Source organism: Ornithorhynchus anatinus, unplaced genomic scaffold, assembly GCF_004115215.2.
Source record: "Ornithorhynchus anatinus isolate Pmale09 unplaced genomic scaffold, mOrnAna1.pri.v4 scaffold_264_arrow_ctg1, whole genome shotgun sequence".
Lineage (NCBI taxonomy): Eukaryota > Metazoa > Chordata > Mammalia > Monotremata > Ornithorhynchidae > Ornithorhynchus > Ornithorhynchus anatinus.
Genome location: NW_024396743.1, coordinates 2,809,749 through 2,823,884, shown reverse-complemented (window position 1 = coordinate 2,823,884; position 14,136 = coordinate 2,809,749). Strand labels below are relative to the sequence as shown.

Sequence of the window (14,136 nt, the reverse complement as noted above, 5' to 3'; positions counted from 1 at the left end):
CTGACCGGGTGCGGGGCACTGTACTAAGCGCTTACTCTCCACCTGCACTCTTCTTCCCTCCCCAGCTACCCATAACGTGACCTAGCATGAAGAGCCCCAGGCCTGGGAGGCGGATGACCCGGCTTCTCAACCCGGCTCCGTCGCTCGCCTGCTGGATGACTGGTCAGGTCATTCGACTTCCCCGGACCTCAGTTTCCTCCTCCATAAAATGGGGATTCATAACCGGTTTTCCAACTGCTTCCACGTTGGGCAAGGACTGCTTCTAACCTGGTTATCTCGTACCTACCCCAGCGCTCATTACGGTGCCTGGCATGGAGTAAGCACTTAAATGCCATTTCCGACAAGAACCGTACGCCCTTCTTCGGCGTTCTCGGCTAGGTGGCCCCGCCATCTGCCTGCTGCGTGCCCTTGGACCAGTCACTTCACTTCCCTGGGCCTCGGTTCCCTCACCTGTAAGACGAGGATCGAGACCGTGAGCTCTCCGTGGGATGGGATCTGCCTCTGACCTGATTATCTTGTATCCACCCCCAGTGCTCAGCACGGTGCCTGGCACGTAGTAAAGCGCTCAACAATTACTATTTAAAACTCCCCAAAAAAGGTAGGTCCCGCTCCCGGCGGGCCGCTCTCCCCCTCCCTGCTCCCCGAACAAAAGAAGAAAATATGTCACCTCCACGGGGAACGGCGAGCGACCGAGAAATGCTCGGCGACTCCCGTGAAAAGCCGTTGGAGGCCAAAAGGAAGAGCCGCTCAATGGGAAGCGGGAGGGAGAGAACAAAGGTATTGTCTGCCCGGAGAAAGGAGGAAAGGAGAGGGACGGTCTCTGGGCTAATAACCAACCCCGAGAAGCGGGACCCTGGAGGCACTGTAGAGACGTGGGCGGGAAAGAAAGCCATCTCCTTTTTCGGGGAGAGGATCGTCGGGGGGGGGGGGCCTACGGAGAGGAAGACGGTCACAAGAGCTAGGGACGAAAACGAGACGGTCTTCGGGAACCGAAAAACACCCCGGGCCTCTCTCACGGGCCCCGAAGAGAAGATCTCATAGTCAGCCAGTCAGTCGTATTTATTGAGCGCTTACTGAGTGCAGGGCACTGGCCTAAGCCCTGGGGGGAGTACAATAAAATATCAGACACGTTCCCTGCCTACAGTGAGCTCACAATCTAGAGGGAGAAAATGGTGGCATTTGTTAAGTGCCGGGAGGGAGACGAGCCAATCGGGTTGGACACGGTCCCTGTGCCACCTGGGGCTCGCGGTCTTCATCCCCATTTTAGAGACGAGGGAACTGAGGTCCGGAGAAGCCAAGTCGGCTCGTCCAAGGTCACGGGGCAGACAAGCGGCAGATCCGGGATGAGAACCCAGGTCCTTCTGACTCCCGGGCCCGGGCTCTTCCCACTAGGCCACGCCGCCTCTCTTCCGGCGGAGGCGCTGACCCAGCGATATGACGCAAAGTCCAGCGGCACGAGGCGGGAAGGAGACGATCACGGGGACCCAGATGAAGCAGCGCAGCGTACTGGAGAGAGCCCGGGTCTAAGAGTCAGAAGAGCCGAGATCTAATCCCGACTCGGCCACCTGTCTGCTGGGTGACCTCGGGGCAAATCGCTTCAGGTCCCCGGCCCTCCCTCCTCTGCAAAATGGGGATTCAAGCCCCGTTCTCCCTCCAACCTGGACTGTGGGGCCCGTGTAACATCTTGAATCTACCGCAGTCTTCAGTTGGTGTTTGGCACAAAGTAAACTCTTGACAAATTCTATTATTTTTATGCGTTTGGGCGCTCAACAAATACCATCGATCGGATGGACTGAATCCAGTGGCCAGTGCCATGGGAGACACGTTCCCCGCCCAGAGTGAGCTGACCGTCTGCGGGACCGCAACCTCCCCCAAGCGCTTAGCCCAGCGCTCACTCGGTCCCGTCGGCGGATTGACCCACGTCACCGGGGGAGACTCCGGCGGAGGACAGACCTCGGGGGCCTTCCGCGCCGCCCTGGATCGTTCCCTTCGCAGCCCCACGGCGCTTAAGTTCACAGCCGCCATTTTATTTATTTCCATCGAGGTCCGCCTTCCCCCGTCTAGACCGTAAGCTCGCGGTGGGCAGGGAACGTGTCCGTTCACCGCCGTGTCGTCCTCTCCCGGGCGCTCAGTACGGCGCTCTGCACGCGGTAAATGCTCGAAGAATACACGACTGAACGAAAGAATGAACGGCTGACAAGCGGCAGGCCGGCCTTCCACGCGGAACCGGAACGCTGCCCTGGGAAGACTCCGGCTTTGGAAGGGTGCGGCAGAGCGATAATGAGGAGGGACAGTTCTCTTCCATTTGGGGGCTCAGCGTTCCGAAAGGAACGGCCGACCGTTGACCGCCGGTTTCGATACCCTTCCCCCTCCCGGTGGAGCCGCTCCCTGGTGCCTCCTCCGAGTGGCGTGCCCATTTCCAGGCCGGAATCCTCTGGCCCCAGGATGGACGGCGCCGGTGCCCGGTAAGGAGCTGCCCGCCGCCGGGAGCCGGAGATACCCCCTTCCCCCCGGGGGAGAGGCGATTTTTCAAAAACCGGAGGGCGACGATGGCCCGTTCCGCCACCCGTTCCGGCTCCCTTGGTGCCTGAAAGATCTTCCTCGTCACTAAAGACCATTTGACAAAACGGAAAGGGAAAAGTTCATTCTCATCCACCCACTCTGAAAAAGTCTACATATGACAGAGAGATACGGGACTCTCCTCTCTCTCTCTCGACAAAAACATACAAGACTCTCTCTCCTCTGACAAAAAAAATACCGGACTCCCTCCTCTCTCGTCTCTGACAAAAAAAATACTGGGCTTCCTCCTCCTCTCTCTCCTCTGACAAAAAGATGCAGGACTTTCTCCTCGCCTATGAAAGAACGATCCAGAACTCTCTCTTCTGATAAAACAATACAGGACTCTCTCCTTTCTCTCCTCGACAAAGACATGACTCTCTCTCCTCCCCTATGAGAGAACGATACAGGACGCTCTCTCTGACAAAAAGATAGAGGATTCTCTCCTCTCCCTTCTATGCCAAAAAGATAGAGGACTCTCTCTCCTCTCTCCGGTCTCTTTCTTCCAGTCTTACCTGGGAGCGCTTCCGTGGCCCCTAGGTTGTGCATTTACTAAAAGGTCAAAGTTCAGAGTAGCCACACGGCAGGGAAATGCGACTGCAAGCTCAAGGCCGCCGCCGCGGCTCGGTGGGGCGGACGCATTTCCCGGCGATGCGCCTCCGCCATCGGAAACACGAGCCGACGCTCGGTCGGGAGTCTGGGGACTGAGGGGTCGAGGGGAGAGAGGAGGGGAGAAAAGAAGGACAAGTGCGGCCTAGGCGGGTAGAGCCCGGGCCTGGGAGTCAGAAGGGCTCGGCTTCTCGTCTCGACGCCGTCACCCGTCTGCTGGGTGACCTCGGGAGAGTCACTTCCCTTCGCCGTGCCTCAGTTAGCTCATCCGTAGAATGGCGGTAGAGACCGGGGGCCCCGGGTCCAGCCTGATGAGTACAGTGTCTGGCGCACAGAAAGCGCTTAACCAATACCGCAGATTCTTTTTAAAAAGCGGCACAGGCAGCTCTAAGTGGCCGGTGCCGTCACACGTTCCAACCGCGAGGGCTCCGGCTGCCCGCAAGCCACCTGGGAAGCGCCGTCACAGAACAGGAGCAGACTCTTCCCCGGATCTGTTGAAAACCACCCCCCAGACCGACAGTGCGGAGACCTTTCCCGACTCCACCCGTACGGAACGCGGTCCCGGGAATGTCAAAGCGGGAAGGGGGTCGGGGGGAGAACGGGACTCTTGGCCGGGCCGGGATTCGCGACCTCCTCTACGCGCCGCCGCATCCCCAAAGACATCCGTCCCTTCCTCCCGCCGCAACCCGCCCCGTTGCGTTAAACTCTCCGCCGCCTCGGGCAACCTCCGTTTCTCCAACTGGCCGTTTCCCAAGCCTCGGGGGGGGGGGGGGGGGTCCGCCGGAGCGGTCGCCCTGGGTGGACAGAAGCGGGCCGGACGTCTGGTTGCCGGAGCCACTCCGGAGTCCGCGGCTGCTCTCCCTCCCAACCGGCACTGAGCTCTCTCTTTCCTGGAGGTCTAGGCTGTCAGCTCCTCGTAGGCCGCAAACGTATCTACCGACTGCGTTCTTCTGTCCTCTCCCAGGCGCCTAGTCCGGTGCTCCGCACGTAAGAAGCGCTCCATAGACACCGCTGATTGATCGGGCTCCGTCAATGACGGCCACCCCAAACTAGGAAAATGAAACCTCACGCGCGGCTTCTTAGGAAATTCCCACTGGCCCGGGCCCGGGCTCCCGGCTGATTTCTCGAGACGGTCGAGTGGCCGGCGGGGGAGGAATGACCGAGTCACGGGATGGCCCGCTCGGAACCCGCTCACGGTGGAGTGTCTGTGAAAGGTGAGGGAGAGGAAGAAGAGGAGAAAGACGAGGAGGAAGAAAGTGGGGAAGGAGCAGGAGAAAGAGGAGGAAGGGGATGATGAAGAGAAAGGGGATGAAGAGGAGAAAGACGAGAAAGGGGGTGAAGAGGAGAAAGACGAGGAAGGGGGTGAAGAGGAGAAAGACGAAGAAGGGGGTGAAGAGGAGAAAGACGAGAAAGGGGGTGAAGAGGAGGAATGGGATGAAGAGGAGAAAGACGAGAAAGAGGGTGAAGAGTAGGAATGGGATGAAGAGGAGAAAGACGAGAAAGGGGGTGAAGAGGCGAAAGATGAGAAAGAGGTGAAGAGAAAGACGAGAAGGGGGTGAAGAGGAGAAAGACGAGAAAGGGCGTGAAGAGGAGAAAGAGGAGAAAGGGGGTGAAGAGGAGGAATGGGATGAAGAGGAGAAAGACGAGAAAGAGGGTGAAGAGTAGGAATGGGATGAAGAGGAGAAAGACGAGAAAGAGGGTGAAGAGTAGGAATGGGATGAAGAGGAGAAAGACGAGAAAGGGGGTGAAGAGGCGAAAGACGAGAAAGGGGTGAAGAGAAAGACGAGAAGGGGGTGAAGAGGAGAAAGACGAGAAAGGGCGTGAAGAGGAGAAAGAGGAGAAGGGGGTGAAGAGGAGGAATGGGATGAAGAGGAGAAAGACGAGGAAGGGGGTGAAGAGGAGAAAGACGAGGAAGGGGGTGAAGAGGAGAAAGACGAGGAAGGGGGTGAAGAGGAGAAAGACGAGGAAGGGGGTGAAGAGGAGAAAGACGAGGTGGGAGAAAGATGAGGGAGAAAGAGGAGAAAGGTGAGGGAGAAAAGGAAAAAAGAGGAGAAAGATGAGGTGGGAGGAAGAGGAGAAAGTGGAGAAAAGAGAAGTGAGGAGAAAGAAGAGAAGTGAGGCGGAAGGAAGAGGAGAGAGGTGAAAGCTGAGGCGGAATGAGAAAGCTGAAGAGGAAGGAGAAAGAGGAGGGAGGAAGCATCGTGGCCCAGGAGGTGATAATAATGACGACGATGGCATCTGTTAAGCGTTTAATAATGTTGGTATTTATTAAGCGCTTACTATGTGCAGAGCACTGCCCCACGTGGGGCTCGCAGGCTTCATCCCTACTTTAGTAGTAACAATAATGTTGGTATTTAAGCGCTTACTACGGGCAGAGCACTGCTCTAAGCACTGGGGGGGATACAAGGTAATCAGGTTGTCCCTCGTGAGGCTCACAGGCTTCATCCCCATTTGACAGATGAGGTCACTGAGGCCCAGAGAAGTGAAGTGACTTGCCCACGGTCCCCCGGCTGACAAGTAGCAGAGCCGGGATACGAACCCGTGACCTCTGACTCCCAAGCCCGGGCTCTTGCCACTGAGCCACGCGGCTTCTGCTTAATATGTGCAAAGCACTGTTCTAAGCGCTGGGGGGGACATAGGGTGAACGTGTTTGTGGGGGCTCCCCGTCTTCATCCGAGAAGCAGCGTGGCTCAGTGGAAGGAGCCCGGGCTTGGGAGTCAGGGGTCACGGGTTCGAATCCCGGCTCTGCCCCTTGTCAGCTGTGTGACCGTGGGCGAGTCGCTTCACTTCTCTGGGCCTCAGTTCCCTCATCTACAAAATGGGGATGAAGCCTGCGAGCCTCCCGTGGGCCCACCCGGTGACCCTGCATCTCCCCCAGCGCTTCGAACCGCGCTCTGCACAAAGTAAGCGCTTAACAAATAACATTATTATTATTATTAAAATGGGGATGAAGCCTGCGAGCCTCCCGTGGGCCCACCCGGTGACCCTGCATCTCCCCCAGCGCTTCGAACAGCGCTCTGCACAAAGTAAGCGCTTAACAAATAACATTATTATTATTAAAATGGGGATGAAGCCTGTGAGCCTCCCGTGGGCCCACCCGACGACCCTGCATCTCCCCCAACGCTTAAAAACAGCGCTCTGCACACAGTAAGCGCTTAACAGATGCCAACGTTCTTACTTCACTTCTCTGGGCCTCAGTTCCCTCATCTACAAAATGGGGATGACGCCTGCGAGCCTCCCGTGGGCCCACCCGGTGACCCTGCATCTCCCCCAGCGCTTCGAACAGCGCTCTGCACAAAGTAAGCGCTTAACAAATAACATTGTTATTATCATTATTAAAATGGGGATGAAGCCTGGGAGCCTCCCGTGGGTCCACCCGAGGACCCTGCATCTCCCCCAGCGCTTCGAACAGCGCTCTGCACAGAGTAAGCGCTTAACAAATAACATTATTATTATTATTAAAATGGGGATGAAGCCTGCGAGCCTCCCGTGGGCCCACCCGGTGACCCTGCATCTCCCCCAGCGCTTCGAACCGCGCTCTGCACAAAGTTAAGCGCTTAAACGCCAACATCATCATTGTTATTAAGACAGGGATGAAGCCTGCGAGCCCCACGTGAGCCCACCTGATGACCCTGCACGTCCCCCAGCGCTTAGAACAGCGCTCTGCACCTAGCAAGGGCTAAAATCCGAATAGGCCGCCGCCGCCGCCGCCGCCGCCTTACCCGGTCCTTCATCCTCCAGCTCTGGGCGAGGGACTTGGAGCCCTCGATCTTCTCGCAGTGGCGCTTCTTCATGAAGGCGAGGGGCAGGTTCCAGTCGGCCAGGTCTGCGGCCTCGTCGTCGTCGGCGGTGGCGGCGGCGGCCGGGGCGGCGGCCGGTCCCGGCGCGGGCCCTCCGAGCCCCAGGAGCGGGGCGGGGAGCCCGTCGGCCTCCATGGCGGAGGGGGAAGCGGGCGGCGGGGGCGGCGCGTCGGTGGGCGCGGTGCCGGCGCCGCTCAGCCCCGCTGGGCGCGGCCGGCCGGCCCGGCGCGGGCCCATGGCCTCCGTCCCCCCTCGTGCGGAGCGGGAGGCCGCGGCTCTCCTCAGCGGCCCCGCACGGGCGACGCCATCTTGCCGCGGCCCACAATGCACGGCGCCGACGGGTCGCCCGCAGGGACACGCTTCCTCGGAGGCGGAGCGGCCGCCCCGGCGCGCCTGCGCGGGCCGCCCCGGGCGGCGGGGGGGGGGGGACCCGACCCCGGCCGCCCCTCGCGCGCCTGCGCGCCGGTCGCCATGGTTTCCCCCGCCCGGGCCACGTGGCGCTCACCGCGGGGCCCCTCGCCTGCCTTCCCTCCTCTCCGCTCGGCGCCTACGGTGTGCGAAGCCCTGGGCCCGGCCTTTGGGAGAGGACGTTGCCGCGATGAACACAGACATTCCCTGCCCACGGCGAGCTTCGATCCGTCCCACCGCCTTGACCGGGCTCCTGTCGTGTGCGGAGCGCCGCGCTGTGTGCCTACGGTGTGCGAAGCCCTGGGCCCGGCCCTTGGGAGAGGACGTTGCCGCGATGAACACAGACACTCCCTGCCCACGGCGAGCTTCGATCCGTCCCACCGCCTCGATGATTCACTGGGTTCCATCCACGCCTCGACCGGGCTCCTGTCGTGTGCGGAGCGCCGCGCTGTGCGCCTACGGTGTGCGAAGCCCTGGGCCCGGCCTTTGAGAGAGGACGTTGCCACGATAAACAGAGACGTGCCCTGCCCGCGGCGAGCTTCGATCCGCACCACCGCCTCGACGATCCTGTCGTGTGCGGAGCGCCGCTCTGTGCGCTTACAACGCTCGAAGCCCAGGACGCGGCCCGTGGGAGAGGACGAGGCAACAGCAGACATTCATTCAATCGTATTTATTGAGCGCTCGCCATGGGCAGGGCAGTGTACTAAGCACTTGGAACGTGCAATTGGGCAACGGACAGAGACATTCCCTGCCCACCACGAGCTTCAGTGAATATCACCGACTCGATGATCGACTGGCTTCGATCCGCGCCTCTACGGAGCTCCTGTTGTGTGCACAGCACTGCACTGAGCGCCGGGGAGAATCCGACAGACTTTAATAGACGCAACCCCGGCCCTCCAGAGTTTACCATCCAGCGGGGGATATGCACGCTAAAGAGCGTGAGGAGCAGCGTGGCTCAGTGGAACGAGCCCGGGCTTGGGCGTCAGAGGTCGTGGCTTCTAATCCCGTCTCCGCCACCCGTCTGACTTTGGGCGAGTCACTTCGCTTCTCCGTGCCTCAGTCACCTCACCTGTAAAACGGGGATTAAGACGGTGAGCCCCCTCTGGGACGACCCGATGAGTATCCACCCCAGTGCCCGGCACACAGTCGGCGCTTAAATATATTATTATTATGCTAAAATCAAGTTCCGGGAAGGGAGAAGCGACCAGGTCTAAAGATACGTTCATCCGTGCTGAGGGAATCCGTGGGGGGGGGGGGGGGTGAAAACCAAATTGTTTGGGGGTGCGGACTTGATTGAGTTCTCGTCTGCCCGTCTCCCCCGATTAGACCGGAAGCCCGTCAAAGGGCGGGGACCGTCTCCATCCGTTGCCGATTTGTCCATTCCAAGCGCTCAGTACAGTGCTCCGCACATAGTAAGCGCTCGATAAATACTATTGAATGAATGAATGGAGAAGGTGGACGGAACTGGGGCCGAAGAAGGGAACCTCAAAGGCTGAGGGCTCTGACCCAGGCCGACCCTTCATCATCCGGCTCCTTGCCTTGGGGCGATTCCCCTAAACCCCTCGCGTTCGCCAACAGGGTATTTGCCTGGTGCGTACATTCATTCATCCGCTCAGTCCTATTTATTGAGCGCTTCCTGCGTGCAGAGCACTGTACTGAGCGCTCGGGAGAGGACGGGACCCACCCCCTACCCCCAGCATGGCCTGGTGGATAGAGCCGGGGCTTGGGAGTCAGAAGGTCATCTGCAAAATGGGGATTAGGACTGTGAGCCCCCCCGTGGGACGGGGACTGCGTCGACCTGAGGAGCTTGGATCTAATCCATCGTTCAGTTCAGTGCCTGGCACGCAGTCAGTGCTTAACAGAGACCATTGTCATTGTCTACTATTATTATTCCTCTGTGCTTCAGTTCCCTCATCTGTAAAATGGGGATTAGGACCGTGAGCCCCCCGTGGGACGGGGACCGCGTCCAACCCGATTATCTCGTATCCACCCCAGCGCTCAGAACGGTGCCTGGCACGTAGCGCTTAACAGATACCATCATTTTTATAATCGGTAATGACGAGAATCGTAATAGCGATCATGAAAATCTATCGAGGGCATTTATTGAGCACCTCCTGAGGCACTGAGGGTCTCGAGCCTGGAAGCTCGTCACGGGCGGGAAACGTGTCTGTTAGTTCTGTTGCACTGGACTCTCCCAAGCGCTCAGTGCAGTGCTCTGCACGCGGCGAGCGCTCAATAAATAGCAGCGACGGTCGGGCCGACCCCGGCTAAGTCAATCCCCTTCCCTCGCAAGAGCGAAGCCCGGCCGGCAGCGGGTTTCGGTCTTGTAACCAAGTGAGCCTTTTCCTCTTTTCGAGGAGTGCGTCTTCTCCACCGGATCAGTCAAGGGCACCGAATGTGTTCTCTCTCCCGTCAAGGATCGGGAGGAAGGTTTGAGGTCCGGCGACCCGGGAGAAAAGTCTGCTGCTCGGCCAAGCTACCGTTTTTCTCTCGGGCTCTCGGATCCAGAGCGATAAAAGACGGGTCGGTTTTGTTTCTCGTCGGACCGTTTGTTCCCCGGCCTTGGCAAAACCCTCTCCTGCAGAGGAGCTCTTATGGGGTGACTCTGAAGAGGAAACGGGCCGAGAGGCAGCTTGGCCTAGAGGAAGGAACCCGAGCCTGGGAGTCAGAGGGCCTGGCTCGAATCTCCGCTTCGTCACTTGATAATAATTACGGTGTTGGTTAAGCGCTTGCTATGTGCCCGATAATAATGAGGTTGGTATTTGTTAAGCGCTTACTCTGTGCCGAGCACCGTTCTAAGCGCCGGGGTAGACACAGGGGAATCGGGTCGTCCCACGTGGGGCTCACGGTCTTAATCCCCATTTGACAGATGAGGTCACTGAGGCACAGAGAAGCGAAGTGACTCGCCCACAGTCACACAGCTGCCAAGTGGCCGAGCCGGGATTCGAACCCATGAACTCTGACTCCAAAGCCCGTGCTCTTTCCACTGAGCCACGCTGCTTCTCTGCACTGTTCTAAGCGCTGGGTAGACACAGAGTAATCAGGCTGTCCCCCGTGGGGCCCACTCTTTTTAATCCCCATTTTCCAGATGAGGTCACCGAGGCTCAGAGAAGCCAAGCGACACCCAGCGGACAGGCGGCGGAGCCGGGATTAGAACCCACGACCTCCGACTCCCAAGCCCGGGCTCTTTCCACTGAGCTCAACTGTATATATTTTCGTTACCCTATTTATTTTGTTAATGAATTGTACATCGCCTCGATTCTATTTAGTCGCCATCGGTTTTTACGAGATGTTCTTCCCCTCGACGCTGTCTAGTGCCATCGTTCTCGTCTGTCCGTCTCCCCCGATTAGACCGTAAGCCCGTCGAACGGCGGGGACCGTCTCTATCTGTTGCCGACTTGTTCATCCCAAGCGCTTAGTACAGTGCTCTGCACATAGTAAGCGCTCAATAAATACTATTGAATGAATGAATGAATGAGCCCCGCTGCTCCTCGCGCGTAGCCCAGCGCTTGGAACCGCGCTTGGCGCCGAGTAAGTGCTTATAAAACACCGTTTTTTAAAAAAGGCCCATTTCCATCCACGAGGCCTGAATCCAAACGACCCGGTTTGGAGAAATCCCGACCCGGACAGATGGAGTTTTGCGTCTGAACGGTAAACTTCGCAACGCCCGAAGTTACCGAAACAACTAGAGCAGACAAGAAGTCTGGAATGAATCGCCCATAAGAGCGATACGTGAGGTCATTGATGTTAACACAAGTCAGGATGGCTAGACTGGGTCCAGGCTAAAACAGCGTAAATTATTCATGCGAGGAGTCCTTTTTGATATGTTCCATTCCAGAAATAGGAGCGATCTGATAAATGGGATTTGTGCCTTCTATTTTTACAGAGCTTTCCGGCCACGACCCGCCCTCGCCTACCTCCCCATTTTCCATCGAGGTTTTCCCTCTCCACTTCAGATAGTAACGATATCTGTTGCGGTATCTGTTAGGCACTTACTAGGTGCCACCCGCCGTACTAAGCGCCGGGACAGGTACGAGATAATCGGGTCCCACACGGGGCTCACATTGGCGAGCGGGCTCGAGAATCCTCGCCTTCTGACGGAATATATGGTTTTACGGTCTGAGGTGTCCTCAGAGGGGATATGTGCGCTAGCGTCTTTCAGAAGATTTTATGTTCACGGTGCCCTTATTTTTACGGTCTCGTGAGAGGAAGTGATTGCTACTTTAGCTCTCCTTAAGTACATATTTTTCCCTCCATTTATTTTGAGTACGGGTGGAATTTTCAAGCAGCCCGAACTCCGTGCTCTTCACCCAGACAAGGACGCAGGTGGATTAAAAGGGAGAAAACCATTAAGAATCAAATCGCTTCGCCTGGGTCTGCGGGGAGAAATGTGCGGCTCCATCGTATTTATTGAGCGCTGACTGGGCGCTGTACTGAGCACTTGGGAGAGTCCAATAGAGCAGGGTCGGTGGACACGCTCCCTGCCCTCAGCGAGTTCACAGTCCAGCTTACGAGGAAGCAGCGTGGCCTAGTGGGTGGAGCCCGGGCCCGGGAGTCCGAAGGACCCGGGTTCTAGACCCGGCTCTGCCACTTGTCTGCTTCGTGCCCTTGGGCGAGCCACTTCACTTCTCTGTGCCTCAGCGACCTCATCTGAAAAGTGGGGATTAAGACTGTGAAACCAATGGGGGACAGGGACTGCGTTCAACCCAATCACCTGCTTGGCACATAGCAGGCGCTTAATAAATAGCACAGTTACTATTATTTATTACCCAGGACAGAGGCTGGCACAGAGCAGGCGCCTGACAAATGCCATTTTAGAAAAAGGGGTCTGTTATATCGTCCTACTGTCCTCTCCCAAGCACTCGGTCCAGTGCTCTGCCCACAGTAAGCGCTCGATAAAGAGTCCGACCGAATGACTGGTTGTCGCGTTTCCATCATTCGTTCGATCGTATTTATTGAGCGCTTACTGTGTGCAGGGCACTGGGCTGAGCGCTTGGGAGAGGACAAAAGAACAATAAACTGACACACACCCTGCCCACAGCGAGCTCACGGTCCAGAGGGGGAGACAGACGTTAATATGCATTAATTCATTACACTTGAGGCATATCCTAAAGCTCCTCTCTCCCGCTGAGCTCCCAGATCTAGCCCTCCGGGCTCCAGCCTCCACCCTCTCTGGGCCAGCCTTCCCTCGGCAGGGGGACGGTCGATTTTCACAGTATCCCGCCTCGCTAAACCCCCCCCCCCCCCGCCCCCCCCACTCTCTCAAATCCACAGGAAGCCTCGGGAGGGGACGGGTGTCAGCTTGGGGATTTTCTTCCTCCCGCAAAACCCCGTCTCCTGGTTTTCACCTCCAGCCGGGGCGGGGGGGGGGGGCCGTAAACCTTGCTTTCGCTCAAATCTCCGGAGGGAGGATCGGCACGTGAGAGTCGTGGAGGAGTCGAACCAATTAATCAACGGGATTTACCGGGCCCTTGCCGCTGACATGAAGCAGTGTGGCCCGGTGGCAAGAGCGCGGCCCGGAGAGTCATAAGGACCCGGCTTCTCGTCCCGGCTCCGCTGCCTGTCTGCTGGGTGACGTCGGGCGAGTCGCTCTGCTTCTCCGGGCCTCGGTTCCCTCGACTGTAAAATGGGGATTGGGACCGTGAGCCCCGTCTGGGACGGGGACCGTGTCCGACCCGATGATCTTGCATCTCCCCTAGTGCTTGTCTCCGACCCGATTTCCTCGAATCCACCCCGGCGCTTAGTACGGTGCCTGACACGTAGTAAGCGCTTGACAGGTACCACGGTCATTATTAGTACAGTCCCTGGCGCGGAGTCAGCTCATAACAAATCCCCCCACCCAGAAAAAACTGGACTCCCGGGGTTTTCTCTGAGGTGACATTGCTTCCCTGTTTCTTTGCTGCCTCCTCCCTACATCGCGAGCGGGAAAGGAAGATCAATTTCGGCTTGACGGGCAAGATGAGCAGAAAATGGAGAATGAAAGGAAGAGATCTCGTTTCAGTAGAACCTGGGAGAATTAAATCGCCGTATCCAATTCGATGACCGTCCGTTCCACGCCCGCCTTCTCGTTTTGTCCGTCTGTCTCCCTCGCTAGACTGTAAACTGAAAAGAGCGTGGCCTAGCGGAAAGAGCCCGAAGCCTGGGAGTCAGAGGCTCTGGGTTCTAATTCCGGCTCTGCCACGTGTCTGCTCTGGGACTTTGGGCAAGTCACTTCCCTTCTCCGTGGTTCGGTTCCCTCCCCTGTAAAATGGGGGTGAAGACTGTGAGCTCCACGTGGGACGTGGACTGTGTCCAACCTGATTAGCTTGGAGCTACTCCAGCGCTTAGAACAGTGCTTGACACATAGTAAGCGCCCAACGGACAGCGTCATTGCTGCTGCTATCATTACAGTGCTCCCACCTCTGTATTCTCTCCCGGCGCTTAGTACGGCGCTCTGAAAAAGGAAAGCACCCGACAAGTGCTCTTAACCGCTTGAGCGCTATCGTCGTTATCCAATTTAGAGAGAGAATAGAGGAAACCTTGGTCTTCTCTTCTCCCCCTCCCCTTTCCTCCCCTTCCTCCTCTCCCCCTCCTCCGGGGACAACGGTGCGCAGGATCCCGTTACCGTGGCAACCACGGTATCTGTCACGGCTCCTCCGCCGAACCCTCTCGCTCGAGGCTCGAGGATCCTCGGGCCTGGCCCGTCCCTAAACAGGCTCGGTGTTCGGCACGGTGCTTCCTCTCCCGGTATCGCCGCTCCTCAAAGTAACCGGGAGCCGGGAGC

General features: G+C 57.9%; 1 protein-coding gene across 1 annotated transcript in view; it reads right to left on the bottom strand.

Annotated features, from left to right (window-relative positions):
• RPTOR (regulatory associated protein of MTOR complex 1) overlaps positions 1–7,114 on the bottom strand; it is a 217,933-nt gene extending 210,819 nt beyond the window's left edge. Inside the window, exon 1 of the mRNA XM_029056955.2 lies at positions 6,888–7,114. Within this exon, the coding sequence (XP_028912788.1) occupies positions 6,888–7,100 (213 nt within the window). The 5' untranslated portion in view covers positions 7,101–7,114. The remainder of the gene's footprint in view (positions 1–6,887) is intronic.
• Between the last annotated feature and the right edge of the window lie 7,022 nt (positions 7,115–14,136).